Source organism: Haliaeetus albicilla, chromosome 11, assembly GCF_947461875.1.
Source record: "Haliaeetus albicilla chromosome 11, bHalAlb1.1, whole genome shotgun sequence".
Classification (NCBI taxonomy): domain Eukaryota; kingdom Metazoa; phylum Chordata; class Aves; order Accipitriformes; family Accipitridae; genus Haliaeetus; species Haliaeetus albicilla.
The window spans coordinates 41,629,500-41,648,958 of record NC_091493.1 but is presented as its reverse complement, the minus strand read 5'-3'; the positions used below and the strand labels follow the sequence as shown (position 1 = coordinate 41,648,958).

Here is a 19,459-nt window from a genome sequence, read left to right as displayed (position 1 = left end):
AACAGTTACTTGACTGTGGGGAACTCCTCACTGCATTTGCCGTACACGGGGAAGGCTGCAAGCAAATGCCAGCAGGAAAAGTCACACTGAACCCATCCTTCCTCTCAGCTCCCTTGACCACGGTCTAAATTGTGTTGAGCAATGACTCCCCATGAGTCCCAGGCACTTGCTCTCCTCCCCTCAGCTAGCCACAACATGCTAGCCCTTGTCACCAACGTGGCACCTACCAGCGGTCTATGCTGGGCAGTAGGACAGGGCTCAGCACCCGCCGGTTGGGATGGAACTTCTCACGCTGCAGCACTTGGTGCCCCACAGCAAGACCAGCCAAACAACCCTTGTCCAAGCTTCACTACAGGGAAGGGCAGCAACAGTCCCGCACTCGCCTGGGTCTCGTGGCAGAGAGCTCTCGGAGCCTGGCATGCGCCGGCACCTGCAGCACCGCTGTCGAAGGCAGCCCCGGCACACTGCCCACCACTGCAGGCTGCCAGACACCAGGGACTGGGGCAGGAAAACAGGACATAAAGTACTCTGCTTTTATTTTTTCCAGCATAAGCAGTTTGTTTTAAGCACAATCTCATGCCACATATGGCAGTGTATGCCACGGCTGCTTTGAAGAGACACTTTAAAGCTCAATTTCTCAGGCAAACATGAAGTCAGGCTGTACCTTGTAAGAGAAATACCTATTTACTTTGCCAATACACGTATGCCCATGCAGAGATAATTTTTTCTTACTCAAGAAAAAGCTGTCTTTTTTTCTGTCTTTATAACTGCTAATTAGGGCAGCTGTAAATTCTTGGGTATTTTTGAGACTATCCTCTGTATTGTACCACCCATCAGATGAATCAACTCTGTAACACCATTATAAACCATGATGTTATTAATAACAGCGATGACTGCACACAAATGCTGTGTTGCTGTGTGAAAAAGATTAGCTGCCTACTGCACTCAGCTAGCATTGAGATTAAAACACCACAGGGTTTAATGTTGAGGGGGTTGGAGCTCGTGACTTACGAGGAGAGGCTGAAAGAGCTGGATTTGTTCAGTTTACAGAAAAGATGGCTACGGGAGGATTTTGTTGCTGGCTTTATCTATTTGGTAGCTACTGAAAAGACAGAGCCAGACTATTCTCAGCAATGCACACCAAAAGATGAGGGGTGATGGACACAAACTGCTCTGAGGTAAATTCTCACTGGATCTTAGGGAGAAAAAGTTTCATAATGAGGGTAGTCAAACACAGTAATGGGTGGCCCAGAGAAGCTGCAAATCACTATGTGTGGAGCTTTTCAAAGCTCAGCTGGATAAGCCTGGAACCACCTGATCTGATGTTGAAGTCAGCCCTGCTCTGAGCTGGAGGATGAACAAGAGGCTCCCAGAGGTCCCTTCCTACCGGAATTATTCTATTATTCTGCAACTGAAAACATACTTGAATGGCAGCTTTTTTAGACTCCACGCAGACTAAAAAGGAGCTGCTCTAACTAACATATTTAAAAAATAAACCTGCTTTCTGCTCTCTGCAAGTTCTGGTGACTTCAGAGAGATTCTCCAATCTCAGTAATTTAGCTCAAAAGAGTAAGTGTCATAAACCGATCTGTAATTGGCACTGCCTAGAAAACTCTGGTAAGAAGTGACCATTTTCAGTTCACAGAATAAAAACCTCTACATTTCTGAGTGTGCCTTTTGAAACATCTTTTATATGCTGCTTATGAACACAGAAGATTGAAAGAGGCTAGTAAAGGCTAATACATACCTATCAAGTACATAGCCAAGAGCCTTATGCCGTATTCCTGAGTAAACCGATGGGCTTGTTTCCCAAGCAATTAAATTGGAAGCATCATGGAAAAGATGAATGTTTACCAAGTCAAAGGCACTATGACAAAAAAGGAAAAAAATAAAATGATTCAGGATAAAAGAAAAAAACATTTGTTGCATCAGCAAAGCATTCAACATAGTTAACTTACTGTATTCTCTTATGTTACCTTAATATTCACTCACACAGACTGTGCAAATTAAGCTATCATTATCAGAAAATTGTCAAAGACTACCATCAAACTTATGACAACTCATCCACAGGCAAGACTGCATCTAGGCTTTTGCTTAAAATATGCATAATATGAAAATAAAAAGCTATTTGTCAGTTACAATTCACAGAAATCAAGCAGTACCCTCTCACTAAAATATTTTTAAAACAAAATTGAATGTGTAAACAAACAACTTCAAGTTATAAAGCTGTAGCTAAATACGTAGTAGAACTGTGGTTTTGCAATAAACAAAATGCAAAACTATCGACAGGAGAATTTTACTGACATTAAAGGCTAACGTCCTTATCTGCCCCTGTGTGGAGAATGCCAAGATAATAGTGGTCAATCTGCACACCACTTCGAGTTGGGAAAAGGACTGTTTAACTCAGACTGTGCCTGCAGGATCAGAGGGTTTGTATGGTATTGAAGGTGTACTGGGTTTGCATGGCAAGGTTTTGTTAGTGGGGGGGTTACAGGGGTGGCTCCTGTGAGAAGCTGCTAGAAGCTTCCCCCATGTCCCATGGAGCCAATGCCAGCCGGCTCCAAGACGGACCTGCTGCTGGCCAAGGCTGTGCCCATCAGCGATGGTGGTAGTGCCTCCGGGAGAACATATTTAAGAAGGGAAAAAAAGCCCTGCGCAATGGCAACTGCAGCCAGAAAGAGGGGCGAGAACGTGCGAGAGAAACAGCCCTGCAGACCCCCAGGTCAGTGCAGAAGGAGGGGGAGGAGGTGCTCCAGGCGCTGGAGCAGATTCCCCTGCAGCCCGTGGGGAAGACCATGGTGAGGCAGGCTGCACCCCTGCAGCCTAGGGAGGTCCATGGGGGAGCAGATATCTACCTGCAGCCTCGGGAGGACCCCCCACCAGAGCAGGCTCCTGGCAGGACCTGTGGCCCTGTGGAGAGAGGAGCCCACGCTGGAGCAGGTTTCCTGGCAGGACTTGTGACCCCGCAGGGACCCATGCTGGAGCAGTCTGTGCCTGGAGGACTGCACCCCATGGAAGGGAACCAGGCTGGAGCAGTTCATGAAGAACTGCAGCCCGTGGGAAGGACCCACGTTGGAGAATTTCATGGAGAAGTGTCTTCTGTGGGAGAGATCCCATGCTGGAGCAAGGGAAGAGTGAGGAGTCCTCCCCCTGAGAAGGAAGGAACGGCAGAGAAAAGGTGTGATGAACTGACCCTAACCCCCATTCCCTGTCCACCTGTGCTGTTGTGGGGGCTAGGTACAGAATGTGGGAGTGAAGCTGTGCCTGGGAAGAAGGGAGGGGTGGGGGGAAGATGTTTTACGGTTTAGTTTTATTTCTCATTACCCTGCTCTAGTTTGATTAGCAATAAATTAATTTTCCCCAAGTCAAGTGTGTTTTGCCTGTAACTGGTTGAGTGATCTCTCCCTGCCCTTATCTCGACCCATGAGCCTTTTGTTATATTTTCTCTCCTCTGTCCAGCTGGGGATGAGAGTGATAGAGTGGCTGTGTGGTGCTTAGTTGCTGGCTGGGGTTAAACCACGACAAATCCTTTAGGCTGCAAAAGACCTTTAAGATCATCGAGTTCAACTGTAAGCCTAACGCTGCCAAGTCCACCATTAAACCATGTCCCTAAGTGTGTCTTTTAAATACCGCCAGGGATGGTGACTCAACTGCTTCCCTGGGCAACCTGTTCCAATGCTTGACAACCCTTTTGGTGAAGACATGTTTCCTAATATCCAATCTAAACTTCCCCGGGCGCAACTTGAGGCTGTTTCTTCTCGTCCTATTACTAGTTACTTGGGAGAAGAGACCAGTACCCACCTCGCTACACCCTCCTTTCAGGTAGTTGTAGAGAGCGATAAGGTCTCCTCTCAGCTTCCTCTTCTGCGGGCTAAACAACCTCAGTTCCCTCAGCTGCTCCTCACAGGACTCGGATGAGGAGCTAGGCTCAGAAAATCAGTAAAATTTGTAAAATTTCACAGCTTTGCTTCCTAACCCGAAAGATAGGAGTATTATTAACTCATCCTTTGCAGCAAGGCAGGGAGTCAGAGAGCAGTCCCTTCACCTGGCTGCAGGCTGGCTCAGGCAAAGGCCATTGCGCTGGCATTCCTGATCAAGTACTGGTAGTGCACTCTAGAAGGAAATAACTCCAAGGGGTAAATGCTGTCTCGGCTTTGGAAGCTCTGCCCTCCAGGAGGAACACACAGGGGTTGAGGACTGCTGTTACAGTGTCTGCCTTGTGGGATGGCCAAAGAGACTGACAGAAGAGATTTCTGAAAGAATCGTAATACTTCTATGGAAAATCTATGGATTTTGGTTTGGCTGAGGACAAGAGAAATAGGGATATTCTGGAAGTTCCTTCTTAATCAATGAAACCAGCTTCAAACCCCTGTGAAACAGAAATAACTTCTTTTGCCCCCCTGCATGAAAGCTGAATTATAGAATCACAGAATATTTTGGGTTGGAAGGGACCTTTAAAGATATCTAGTCCAACCCCCTGCCATGGGCAGGGACACCTTCCACTAGACCAGGTTGCTCCAAGCCCCATCCAACTTGGCCTTGAACACTTCCAGGGATGAGGAGCCACAACCTGTCTGGGCAACCTGCTCCAGTGCCTCACTACCTCCATCGTAAAAAATCCCCTCGTGTCCAATCTTAATCTACCCTCTTTCAGTTTAAAACCATTGCCCCTTGTCCTGTCACTACAGGCCTCAGCAAAAGTTTCCATCTTTCTTGTAAGACCTCTTTCTATACTGAAAGGTCACAATTAGGTCTCCTCAGACCCTTCTCTTCTCCAGGCTGAACAACCCCAACTCTCTCAGCCTTTCTTCACAGTGAAGGTGTTCCAGCCCTCGGACCCTCCTCTGGACCAGCTCTAGCAGGTCCATGACTTCCTGTGATCACTATGTATCCACCCTATCTTCCCGTCCATTTGTTGTGACAGCTATTTATAACTACATCCTATTCAGTGTTAGTGCATATGTTCCTTGACACAGGGACTGGAATTTACTATGAGACTGCACAACACTTGGCTGATTTTGACTGGTAACAGTATTTTTAACAATACTGCTAGCCTTACAATGTACCTGTATGCAGCTATATTCTTGTACCTTAAATCACTTCACACAATCCCCTCTTCACTGTGGCAGAAAACCTTCACACAGAAGGAATTTTCTGTTATAAACATGCCCAGACAGAGGAATTTCCTATTGTCACCTACGTTAATCACATACGAGGTGTCACTGCTAGCGGTCTAGGTCATCTGGAAGGCAAGCTGTCCTTCTGAACTCTGGTTTCCCACAGCAGGCAGACAGGACGCATCTGAGTGGCAAACAGAAAGCTACCCAGCTGTTACGGCCAAGCTGGCATTCTGCTTTATATTTGCTCTGCTTGTGGCTTTTTGTGTCCTAGAGACCTGGTCTGCATTTTTAAAAACTCTATTGTCTCAGTGCTTTGCTATTAAGCTCTTTTGGTGATGGGACATGGCGAGTCACAATGAAACCAGAAAACATGGAATACTCTTCACACAGATTTAGCAACACCACCCCCCCTGTAACAAAAACCCCTCAAACAAACCAGTATATGCAGGAATTCCTGCATACTGCATTGAGGAACTGAAGGAAAGATGTCTCCTATGAAGCTCCAAAAGGGACACTTAAGGGAGAGCATTGACAATGTTGTTTTGGAAAGGACGTCCCTCCAGCACCTGCAGAAAGTGGTGTGCCCCATTAGCTCCTACACGCATAATACTGCTATGTGCCAAAAAAGCTGTTGCACTTCACTTTGAGGGCACACTTTTGGTTAGTGTTTCAAAAAATACATTTTGGGTAGGTTCCACAAACACTAATAATAATTATTACACTAGCATTGGACTGACAAGGGTAAAAAATTTCCTGGCTATAATGGAATAGATTTCTTTAAACTTCTTTTAAACTATAAAGAAACAGAAATTACATACCAGAGTAGAGGTAAATCTGTCCTAGAGGATTGTTGTAAGAAAGAAGGCTATTTAAAATGCTTTATTCTCACATTCAGAAAAAATGCTGGCAAAATTTGGTTGTAGCTGATTGAAAGCAGTCAGCACTTAAATGAGAATAGATGTTATGGGAAGAATGGAGGCAAAATGAAACTGCCACAGCTCTAATAAAAGTCCAGTCTTGCTGACATTTTTAGGCAGGATGGGGGTGGTCATACTAGACCCGTTTTAAGCTCTCTGTCCAAGTATGCTTCAGTACTGTTCCTGTCCTTGGCAGCTCAGGCATACTCCATGGACAAAGGATCTCTGTCAGCTCCCCTTCACAGACATGCGGGTTATTAGTTCTCCTGTCTGAGACCGCCTGAAATAATGCTGATGGCCACAGAGATGCTCCTCAGCCAAGCACTGGTCTTCCAGGCACTGTGTCTTTTGTGGCTATACCCCTTTTGGCAACTCTTATCTTCAATAGTACTTGCAGATGCATACTGATGATTTTGCAAAGGGCTCCAAAACCATGTGTTCCCCACCTTAGGATAAGCTAAATGCAGAGATGCTACTAGATAGAGCAATAGAACACATTTTAATTTCTCTGCTTCACTGATGAACACCATTTGGGCTTAGCCCAGAGCCATCTATGGATTTCAAGCTGCCTCTTCACAGATAAATTCACCGAATGTTCTCGCAGTATCTTCCTTCTCCCTTGGCCTTACTGCTAATGAAAGGTCCATTAGTGAGTTTTCAGTCCCCTTTGTGAGGTGAACCACAGCTCAGCCCCACCATCTGACTGTATTACCTTGCCTGGGATTTCAGATTTGAAAAACAGTTTTACCCTTTATGGGAGCCAAACATTTTCAATTCGAACAAATGGCTAAATCATACTGACTTTGCATTACTAGTGCTGTGCACAGACATCTCTTGCATGAGAATTCAATGTGGAGATAAAAAACAACAGAGAAGGCAAACATACTTCACGCTCAAAAAGGAGTTTGCAGCCTGCCAGCGAGAACATGGGAACAGACTTCAGCAGAGAGAGGTACAAAGCAGAAACCCCAAGCTGTACACAGGGAGATTCCCCAGATCATGATGGAGTCAGGGAACAGATTTGGACACAGCAAGTAATGGCAGTCAAAACAGCAAATGCATGATAAAGATACAGAGGTCACCAAGCAGCCGGCACGAAGGCCTCTTCCAAAGATACTGGTGGGGTTTTTTTGGCTACAGGGAACAGTGTATCTTGCTGAATGAGCTCACAGTGATAATAAAGCAGTCCTACTAACCTCCGTATTAAGATATATAATTAGTACATAACTACAAAACATAATCTGGAGATGATGGCTTAAGATGTCCATTCCTGTCTGTCTGAAGGACAGAAAGAATTCCTGTAGGACAGGGAGAGACCTCATGTCACAAACGTACCTCCTGTGTGAAGGTATCTATAATCCATCCCCATCTGCCTAACAACTACTCGTTCTTAACACTTGCTAATGAAGGACCTTCCACCTACAATTTCCCTGTCCTTAAATTGAAACTTTCATCATATTACCTGTTTTCCTGCAAATGAAACTGATTTCCTTCTGCCCTTTCTGCAGGGGAGATAAACAGCAACCAGTCTCCCAGATGTGGCAAGCCAAATTTTTTCAACTCCTACTCAAATACTCCTACCATTCTTGACTCTCCTGTTCTTTTTCCAGCTTACCTAAAGCACAGCACTCAAAACAAGACAGAGTACTCTATCAAAGGCTTTGGCAGCACTCAATTAAATAATTACCATACCTTCCCCTCTTCATGTCCTTCACAAGACGTATCTATTAACACATCTCAGTAAGATAATAATGAACCATGTTCAATTTCTTCTCCTTGATCCTTTTCTACAGTATGGGTAATGAGTCAGTTATTCCCAATATTGTATTTGTGCTTTTGAATTCTTCTCTCAAAGTGCAATGCTTTGCACTTCCCTGACTTTCATCTTGCAATCCTACCTTCTCTAAAATATTGAAACAATTTTGATTGCTTATTCTGACCTCTGATGTACTTGCAAACATTCCCAGGATGGTGCCATACCTATATTTTATAAATGTATTCTCTACTCCATCCTCTCTACCAAATATAAACTATATATGTAAACTGTATTTAAGACTGTAACGTATTCAGGGCACCATCTTGCACCTATTAACACAATTGTAACACTAAGAACTATTGGAATAGAGGAATAGATATAAATACCACACCACCACCACCCCCCCATATATTCAAGATACTTAAAAAAACCAAAAGGCAAGAAAAAAGTGCATAGTTATGTAGTTATGTAGCGCTCTTTCATTTTTTCTTAAAACGAAATCTCTGAGTGCCCCAAGATTCCTTAATTCTTTGTTCACACTAAAGATAAGCTAATGAAGAATAATGGATGTGAAAAATCTGGATTCACAGAGGAACTCAACTGGGGCAGATCACTGAATCACAGAGGAGGAAAAAGAGGACAGTTCCCTGAAATCTTTTAAGGTCACTTTTTTTGATATTTGGAAGCCCTCTGTTTTTGGCATGAGGCACATTCTATAATGATGTTTTCCTAGGCAGGGAAAATTAATAGCTCCCTTCAAGGATTCACAGAGGAGTATTAACAACAAGTATCCTGTCTATATTTTTATTGAACAATTAGCATGTAAAAATGTATAAATCAAAAGTCATGATTACGAAAATCGACAGAACTTTGTTCATATGCACACAGTCTGGGTTTAAACACTTAACCATCCCATGAACAGACACATTATGAACTTAGACCTAATGAGGTCTCACTTTCATTCTCCAGAAATTGTTCACAGTAACTTGTCCCTTTAACTTCTCATTAGAAACATTTGAGATCTTGTTAGATCATGTGGATCATAACTGCAGGTTATTCCACACACAAAACCACCACCATAGCTCACCTCATTACAGATCAGAAAAAGCTGTAAGCTTCCTCACTCTTACTTCCCAATATACCCATAGGAAACATAAGGATAGTATATTATCTGATCAGAACACCTAGCTACAGACTGCTCCTTCCAAGAACCATCCTTTTTTTAGTATCAACCTGCAAGAAAACATTTCCTTTAAATTTCTCTCTGAAGAACATTTTTTTTCTTGGAAAGGCCTAAAAATAAATTCACATTATTTTTTCTGCAAAGAAGAAATCCAAGAGGATAGGAGAGACAGAACCTGGAAAAGTCATGATATAAGAGGAAAGGCCAGATTAGCAATTGGTGCTAAATACCCACTTCTGCAGATCTCTACTGATGGAATCACATGCCATGCCATGCCATGTCATATGGATCTGGAAAAAATTAACAAGAACCTACATTATCCCATAGCTGCCTGCCTGATTTCTGGGTCAAAAGTCTGTAAAAGGAGAAAACCTGCTGCTTTTTAATTTTTCACAAACTGTTTGCTTAATCTAATAAACATGCTTACGAAAACAAGCAAGAACACTGTTCAGCACTCAGAAGTCAGCCTGTGTCAACATCCATCAGACTTTAAAATCAAACTTAAAATCTAAGATGTGAAACAACCAGAGGAGGAAGGGAGAAGTGTTGAACATTCACATACATTTAGGTGACTATTAACATAAATAAGCAGTAAAGACCAAAACTATGACTAAATGGTAAAAAAGCATGGTCAGATTTCCAGGTAGGACTAGAGAAATCTGAGCCATTTGTTGGTTTATTGAGCTCTCCTTGTGTTAAAACCAAGAAAATTTTAAAGCTCTCTCAGGTGTAGTGTTTTGCACAATCAGCTGCTCCCCCCAACATACACTACTTCTTCCGTATTACTACTATTATTGTTATTAAAGATAGCATTTTCAAACAATAATAGCTTCAGTTATGAGATACACCTCTTGTCAACACTAGTTAGCACTGCTTCTTCCAAAGACAGTGATCTAGCGCGTAACACCAAAATGATGTTCAACTTCTATTTTCGTATAGTTGTCTGCTCCCCTCAGCCCCCCCCTCTTTAGGCCGTTGGATGATCCCAAGAGCAAAAAATGTTTGTTTCTTCTGTAGATTTTCACAGCACTTCTTATGAGGAACTATCTCTGCTTTGATGACAGGCAGGTTACACTGAACTTAACTATGCCTTGCTCGGTGGGATGTTTCCTCAGCAGTCTATGAATGCACAGGTAATAGGTGTGCTGCCCGCTCTCTGCTGCCCCTCCATCAAACCCTGCTAGTGAGTGCTGGGCTGCCAGGTGCTTTATTCTACTCTAGGATGAAAATAAGCAACCTCACATAGAACAGGACCATGCTTTGGGTTTAAAATGGGAATCCTGACCTGAATATGACAAATAAAAAGTTCTGTTCCAGCAAAAGTAATATAGTGGGAACTGGTTTTAAAAAGCTGCATTCCTTAAAGGTAGGGTCCCTCCACTGACTTCAGGGGAAACTGGACTGGGCTTAAAGGGCTGGCTTAAAGAGTTCATAGACAACAATCTCTTTCCTCAGAAATCCCAGAGGTGAGGGCTGCATACACCCAGGAACAGGTATCTGACCCGGGTGAGACACTGTAGAGCCTTGGCTGTATCAGGCGTGATGGGGAGCAGTCGTGGAAGGATGCCTTTATTTCTGCATTGTGACTCCTGTGGCCTTGGTCACAGACATCAAGCTTTTTTGATCATGCTTGATTGAGAGGTTGCTTATGACCTGAATTATCCCATGCTAACTGCACATGCACGTGAATATTAACATCACATTTTGTTATGCATCATTACAACTTACTGAGCATTATGTGTTCAATAAATAATAAAGAAAAGCAACTGTTCTGGAAACAATCTGTTCTATGAATAGAGCAATCTATACATATGAACACCTTCTTTGAAATAGTTGTTAACAAAAACATACATAATATACACATAATCAGAAATAACTTAAAGATGCAACTTACCAATCAGTAATACACCATCTTGTTCGAATGAAACCTTTTCTGGACCACTTGCACTGAAAAATAAGCAAATAATCAGTCACCTTAAGTAAAGGATTACTGTGAAAGTGAAACGTACTTATACAGAGAACAAAATAAAACAAAGTTCATCCATATGCTGTAACTAATAAGCAGTACACACCAACTTGAAAACATATATTGTGTCTCTCATAAATCATAGAATCATTTAGGTTGGAAAAGACCTTTAAGATCATCCAGTCCAACCATCAACCATGCCCACTAAACCATGTCCTGAAGTGCCTTGTCTACGCGCTTTTTGAATACCTCCAGGGATGGTGACTCTACCACTTCCCTGGGAAGCCTGTTCCAACGCCTGACAACCCTTTTGGTGAAGACGTGTTTCCTAATATCCAATCTAAACTTCCCCAGGTGCAACTTGAGGCCGTTTCTTCTCGTCCTATCACTAGTTACTTGGGAGAAGAGACCAGTACCCACCTCGCTACACCCTCCTTTCAGGTAGTTGTAGAGAGCGATAAGGTCTCCCCTCAGCCTCCCTTTCTCCAGGCTAAACAACCTCAGTTCCCTCAGCCGCTCCTCCTAAGACTTGTGCTCCAGGCCCTTCACCAGCTCGGTTGCCCTTCTCTGGACACGCTCCAGCACCTCAATGTCCTTCCTGTAGTGAGGGGCCCAAAACTGAACACAGGACTCAAGGTGTCACCTCACCAGTGCCGAGTACAGGGGTACGACCACTGCCCTAGTCCTGCTGGCCACACTATTTCTGATATAAGCCAGGATGTTATTGGCCACCTGGGCACACTGCTGGCTCATATTGAGCTGGCTGTTGATCAGCACCCCCAGGTCTTTCTCTGCTGGGCAGCTTTCCAGCCACTCTTCCCCAAGCCTGTAGCCTGTATGGGGTTGTTGTGACCCAAGTGCAGGACCCAGCACTCGGCCTTGTTGAACCTCATACAATTGGCCTTGGCCCATTGATCCAGCCTGTCCAGATCCCTCTGTAGAGCCTCCCTACCCTTGAGCAGATTAACCCTCCCTCCCAACTTGATGTCATCTGCAAACTTGCTGAGGGTGCACCCGATCGTCTCGTCCAGATCATTAATAAAGATATTAAACAGAAGTGGCCCCAATACTGAGCCCTGGGGAACACCACTTGTGACCTGCCACCAACTGGACTGAACTCCATTCACCACAACCCTCTGGGCTCGTCCATCCAGCCAGTTTTTTACCCAGCAAAATCCTGGAATTATTTTATTTTTGGTCCTGCAGCAGTTATAAACTTATGTGTAAAATTAATACAAGCCCTGGTAGTTGTTTATAGATGAAAGATAACCAATTAGGAAAGCTTTACAACTGTATTTATGCCTAGCCTAAACCAGCAAATTCTTACTGCCTATTCACAAATGTCTTGGCTTCTTTGTAATTTTACCTGAACTGTAAAATGTCATCAGAGATTTACATCGAATTAAAATGAATGAGATCTGCTAGAAAGCTATTTCTCCTGCTGAGCCAACCCACCCAGTATTTCTATAAAAGTTAAGGGGAATTTAAATAATGGTAAAACATTACATTTATCAAAACTGCAACATCTGCGAGAAAGCCACAAATCAGCTCATGCCAACATACAGCACTTATGATACAGCAAAAGGATTTTTTCAGCACCACTCCTAAGACGCTGCCATAAATTACAACCTCCCACAAAAAGACATGATTCTGCATCCTATTTATTCACTGTTAACAATGAATGTGGGGCTAGGCTAATGTTCTCTGGTAATGAATATTGCAACAGACAGGCCTAAATAATGATGCCAATGATTTTGTAGCAAAAGACTGCAACTCCTTATTACAAATAAAGCGCCAGCTGTAGCAGAGCATCCCCCCATTCAGGGGTATCACTCTCCTAAGCCTCTCCTAAGGCACTACCTTCAGAAGAGACTTGCCTGATGTATTTACCCACCTCACTGTGAACAGACAGTGCTCATGAAATTCTGAAGTCCTAAATACTGCTGAGATAGTGAAGTGCCTCGCAAAATCTAAATGGGATGTTTCCTGATCACCCTTCAGAGAACAGTTACCTATCTCCCACCTCCTCCCCTCTTCAGGCACAAACATGGTAACCACAGTCAAGACCAACCAGACATAACGCCACTCCTTTACTAGGGCCCCTGTCCCATTGGGGTTCTCCATGCATTCAAAATAGGCTTATGAAGACTTTAAAGTGTTTATTTTACTGAATAAATAATAGCTTATTCTTGAAAGCTTGAATGTAAAAACTATTTACCGATACGAAGTTCCCTTCTATCCAAACCCAGGAAAATGTATAAAGTTATTTGCGATCATTGATTGCACTCAACTTCAGAGCTTGTAATTTTGTGGAAAAAGTGTTATATACATGCTACAAAACTAAGAAGTAAAAAATTGCCTACAAAATTTATGCGCAGTTATGTACTCCAGATTTTGGGAAAGCCGTTTTTAGTATTTCTTATTTCAGGTGGCAATTTCAGAATCACCCTTCTGCAGGCTTGTGGGGCCTTCGTACACAGGCTGCTAGAGCCAAGCTTTACTGCGAGAGCCGCAGGGAAAATTGCAGCTTGGCTGCTTACCTGAGGACCCAGCTGTGCTGGCCCTGCCAAAGAAGGGTTGGAGGCTTTTCCTGCACAAATTTTATCAGCTTTGCATTGCTACAGCAGTGGGCAGTACAAGGAAGTAGTCCTCTCAAGACCGTCAAGTCCAAGAACAGTGACTAACAACAGTCCTTCATGCAATGAATCAAAATTTGTATTTTGATATTGTGGACACACAGTGAACAACTTTCTTCTTGACTTATGTCTCTAATTACAGCTGGCTTTCAGTAGCTTACAGGACATATATTAAGAGGGAATAAAAATTAACAAAAGAAATGTTTAGCCAAATGTAAAGATTTCCTATAGCCAAAAAGGAGAAAAACCTCCTAAACCCAGAAGGATTATACAGAATAAATGGACTTCTCTCCTGAGCATATACAAAGTTTACACCACCACCCCCCTGCAGATGTGTCTGGTGACTCCTGGCAGCTGACTGCATCAATTCTGTAACTACAGATGATGGGGGATAAGTGTTTTTGAGATATTTAGTAATTAACATCAGTTGCTTGTTGATGCTTATAGGTGCTTAAATCTTTTCAGAATTTGGGCTTTTGAAAGCAAGTAAATTTGCCTAGGTCTAATAAGGCCGTATTTGGGGAGGAAATCCTAACTGTTCACTACTCCGAAATCCAGCTGATGGATACGTTAAGAAGTGAACTGATTTCTCTGAATCCTTATTACTTTTGTCTTAGGAGAGCCCAACTTCTGATTTTTCTTAAACTGCAGCTGTACTGAGAAAAGCTCTGTATTGACTGTCTACTATCTACTTTATTGTAAAAAATTTTTCAGCACTAAAAAATAACCTCTTCTGTGGATCCAGCAGTCACTCTGGTCAATCAGGGAAGGGCTGGCTGCAGGGCTAACACACCAAATCTTCCTAACAGTCCAGCTTTCAAGGCTGAACTACAAACCCCACAATCCAATAAGGTGTCTTCTATTCACAGTTTCTGTGATGATCATGACAGCAGTTATAAGTTGAGATTTGGCAAAATGTCAGCATTTATTCAAAAGCAAAACAATGAAAAAAAACGCTAAAAGCATTCAAGATTGGCTTAAATCTAATCTCAATCAAAAAAGGGGAGCTCTGTCATTTCATTCTTAAAAATAACTATATTGAACTTTTAATTACTGAAGAACAATACACAGAACTTAAAATCAAATAGTCCAAGCCTATGATGTGGCCCAAGATAATGTCTTCAATCAAGCTGTCATTTTTAATTTGCTATTTCCTCTTTGGCAACATAATAGGTACTTCAAAAGATGGCCAACTAGATCATGTTGGTTACAGCCATATCCAGTTGGCTTTTGAGCATCTCCAAGGACAGTGATTCCACAACTGATCTGGGCCCCTCTTCTGTTGTTTACCCTCATGGTGAAATCTTTTCCCAGATTTAGCGAGATTTTCCCTTGCTGCAGCTGGTGACTGCTGCCCCTTGTCCTATTGCTGGCACACCACCCAGAGGCACCTGGTCCCATCCATCAAGAGTCACCAGCTGGCCAGTGCAGCCAGCGGCATGGTCCCCCATCACCTCCCTCTCCTGGCGGCACAGATGGGCTCTCTGGCCTCTCCTCCCCCCGCAGCCTGTGCTCCAGCCCCAGAGGTGCCTCTGCTATGCTTGATCCAGTTTACCCACATCTGTCTGGTACAGGGGCTCCCAAACAAGACACTGGAGTTGTGATGTAGCCTTGGACTGCCAAACAGATGGAGGACTCCCTTCCTGGGACCTAACACATCCTGGGATGCTGCTGGTCGTCTTTGCCACCAAAGTGCAGTGCTGGCTCATGTTCAACTTGCTGTCGAACAAGATCCAGGTCCTCTTCTGTCTTCTGGATAGTCACCTCCAGCCTATACTGCTTTATAAGGTTATCCCATCCCAGGGACAAGGCTTGGCTTTAACCTTTGCTGAACTCCATGAGGTTCCCGTCAGACACATTTCTTCAGTCTGTTGAAGTCCCTCTGAACAGCAGCCCTGCCCTCCAGCATATTGACTGCTCCCCCCACTTGACATCATCTGCAAAGTTGAGTGTGCGCTCCATCCTGTTCTGCAAGCTGTTAACAAAGGTGTTGAATAGCACAGATCCCAGAATCAAGCCCTGAGGAACACCACCAGCTGCCAGCTGGACTTTGTTCACCACCCTGTGAGCCTGGTGGTTGGCCAACTTTCTAGCCATCTTACACTCCACCTACCCAGTACACGTCACCAACTGGGCTTCAAGGATACTGTGAGAGAGGGCATCGAAGGCCTTGCTAGAGTCAATGCATACAACATCCACAGCACTCCCCCTGTCCATGCAACTGGTCATCCAGGAAGATTTGCTCCATCACCTTCCCATGATGGAGCAGAGGCCACCTGGGACCCTTCCTGAAAACGGCTATGACATTTGTGTTTTCCCAGCCCTCAGGAACCTCTCCCTTTTAAGATGGCAGTAAGAAGCCTCCCAATGATATCAGCCAGATCCCTTTCTCCCTTCGATGTGCCCTGACTACTGCCACAGGCTCATGCACGCACAATTACCTTAAGGTTTTGTGCAACCAAAGTGCATGAGACCAAGAGTCTTGTTGTCAATCATCATCCACTTCTCCAGCAGGCCATCTCACAGGATTTACTCTGATTCTGCCACTGACAACCTCACCAGCACAAGCAATACCAGTATAAAGTATGCCCACCCCTTGGCACTGCTGCCTTATTTTGTTTCATTCAAGCCTACACTGATACAAGCCAATTAAAAGGAATTTGCAACACAATTTATATTTCATGACGTGGTAAAATACAGAATTTCTTGTAGTAGCTTGGCATTTCCTCACACATACACTGCAAATACTGGTTTTAAGGGCAGTAGTACATATTAGAGGCTATTTTGCCAAAAATTTACTTTAATAAATGTAACTGAAATTCTGACACCTATTAGAAGTCCTTAAAAAAAATAAATTCAAAAATCACTATTTGAAAACTTGTAGTTACATTCTGCCAGCCTTTTCTTTGTGAACAGAGTCTCTCAGGAGATCGTGCTGACCTTTTAAAACCCCCTAGAAACACCACCTACATAAATAACCTCTGCTACATCGGGTAAAAGGACCTCTAGACAACATTAACATGAAGAGAGAGGTTATAGAGGGCTAATGTCAAAAAGCACTGTGAGCAATAAGTAATGCACACAAACCATGATTGATAATGACTAGCACAGAGCCTTAATTCATCTTTTCTCCATCATTTTACTGAGAGGGACCATATCAAATTAAATAGTGACCCAGCAAGGGTTTATTCAACCATACAAAGCAGGGGCATGAAGGAAAGACATATTAAAGTGGCAATGACTGCAGTGTAATTGCAGCTTCTTAAAGGAACACCACAGTTCAGAGGAAGATGGGAAATCTTGTACACGAAGCAGCTCAATACTGAGCAGCAAGAACAACTGAGGCACCAAGCGATGTTCGGCATTAACAGGCCCGCACCACTGCGGTGAGAAAAACTCCTCCTCAAAGCCTCACGCAGGAACCTCTGTTTCACATACTCACAATATACTCAGTGTTTAACTAACCAGGAAAGGGAGCGTGTATTATGACAACTTTCCATAAAAAACATGCAGAATGTAGTTCCTGCCCCCAAATTACTTCCTTTCTTTCCTTAGATCAGTTTACAGAACTAAAGAATTTATGCTCTTGTGTTTTTAGGAGTTTGTACACAAACTGCTCAAAGTACCTTTCTAATTTCCCTGTATTTCAGAATAATACGCAGTATATGGGAAATTCAAGCCCAATTCAGCCTTTGAGCACTATCAAGCATTGTAACAGCACTATCAGTCATATTTTTACTGCTAAAGATTTTTAGAAGTCATTACATAAATTTAAAAGTCTGTAAATGAAAATATCTATGGCACTCATCAAAAAAACATATAGTGAGAGCTTAAGAATATGAAGTCAATCTATCTAATGACAAAGTCTATTATGTAGTGTAGTAATTTAATTGATAAATTTGCTTTTTCACATAATGCTTTCATTACCCTTTATTTACCAGAAAATACAGTATAAAGAATTTAGTAAGAATATATCTATTGGAAGATCACATTTAAGTATCCGTGCATGATGTAAGCAAACATAAGAAGTACGTGATAAAACCTACACTTGCTCTGCTTATTTTTATACACAAAACCATGGGACATACAACTCATTATTGCTGCCAGCTTCTTCCTACACACATCACCAATGAAGGAGACAACCAGTAGCAATACATAATTTCTTCACTAAAAATTATTTAAGAAGACAGAAATACAATAATGATGCAACTTTTCAAAGAGAGATCAAGTTAAGTATTTACTTGCAAGAAAGCTGTAAGTTACCATGGCAAGTTGGCAGAAGGCCTGTGGAAGCAATAGCTACAAGTATATACGTGGTGGGGCAGAGATTTCAGGGGTCCCTTTTTCACCTGTTGGGAGAACCTTGAAGGACCAAGTGGGTAAAGGGGAACGCAGGAGCAGGGATGTAAAGTCAGATCTCCACCTGCAGCCTGGGGAGGACCCCACGCCAGAGCAGGGGGATGCCCAAAGGAGGCTGTGACCCCATGGGAAGCCCACGCTGGAGCAGGCTCCTGGCAGGACCTGTGGCCCTGTGGAGAGAGGAGCCCATGCTGGAGCAGGTTTGCTGGCAGGACTTGTGACCCCGCAGGGACCCATGCTGGAGCAGTCTGTGCCTGGAGGACTGCACCCCGTGGGAAGGACCCACGCTGGAGCAGTTTGTGAAGAACTGCAGCCCGTGGGAAGGACCCATGTTGGAGAAGTTCATGGAGAACTGTATCCTGTGGGAGGGACCCCATGCTGGAGCAGGGGAAGAGTGAGGAGTCCTCCTCCTGAGCCGGAAGGAGCGGCAGAGAAAAGGTGTGATGAACTGACCCTAACCCCCATTCCCTGTCCCCTTGCGCTGCTGGTGGGGAGGACGTGGACAATTTGGGAGTGAAGCTGTGCCTGGGAAGAAGGGAGGGGTGGGGGGAAGGTGTTTTAAGATTTGGTTTTATTTCTCATTACCATACTCTGGTTTGATAGGCAGTAAATTAAGTTAATTTTCCCCAAGTTGAGTCTGTTTTGCCTATGATGGTAATTAGTGAGTGGTCTCTCCCTGTCCTTAATTCGACTCATGAGCCTTTCATTCTATTTTCTCTCCCCTGCCCAGCTGAGGGGGGGGAGTGACATAGCAGCTTTGGTGGGCACCTGGCTTCCAGCCAGGGTCAGCCCACCACAAGTATAAACAATGGACCTAAATTTTAGACTCCGAACCCAAAGTATGATGGTAATTCAGTACCTTATTTCACTTTTTCTGAGAATGCAGAATCATTACAAAACTTATTTTATAAAATAGACATTAAAGGCAGATAACTGCAAAATAAAATTTACACTATTAAGATAATAGCAGCATGGTGATAACGCGACACAGAACCACCAACAGCAAGGTTACATGACTTATCCCAAAATGACAAAATCAGAACCCCTGTCTTGCAGCGTATTTGCTGCTATGGTCAGGATAAGCCTAGCTCAGTATTTGACCATATTGTCTTCCAATTAAGATTTTCTTTAGGACTTATCTATACAGCCAAACCATATTATTGTTGGAGCATATGACTTAAAACAGTTACAAAAGCAATAGTGATGGATGGAAACATGATGGCTTGGGCCTTTTACTTGGCCCAAGTAAAAGCTAGCAGAGGAGACTGGGGAGTACTTCAGCTCGTGCTGGAGAGTATCACCCAGCCTAGGCTGAATAAAGCAAGGACACCTATGCCTCTATATCATAAAATGACACTTGTTTTATTGTGTAATTTGTATATTCCCCCACCGCAACCTGTAAATGACCTTTAGATACCCATTACTTGAACACACTTACTTAATTCCTTTAACGTCAATAAATAATTCACTTATTAATAATTTGTCTATTTAACATTAAGAATGCAAAAGTTAATAGGCTTTG

At 43.3% G+C, this 19,459-nt stretch overlaps 1 protein-coding gene across 2 annotated transcripts in view; it reads right to left on the bottom strand.

The window, feature by feature from the left end:
- The window catches only part of INPP5A (inositol polyphosphate-5-phosphatase A), a 259,043-nt gene that overhangs the window by 93,092 nt on the left and 146,492 nt on the right, over positions 1-19,459 (bottom strand). For both annotated transcript variants that reach the window (XM_069797312.1, XM_069797313.1), the window contains exons 7-8: positions 10,871-10,923; positions 1,748-1,867 (exon numbers count right to left, since the gene is read on the bottom strand). In XM_069797312.1, coding sequence (XP_069653413.1) covers positions 1,748-1,867; positions 10,871-10,923 — 173 coding nt within the window. The remainder of the gene's footprint in view (positions 1-1,747; positions 1,868-10,870; positions 10,924-19,459) is intronic.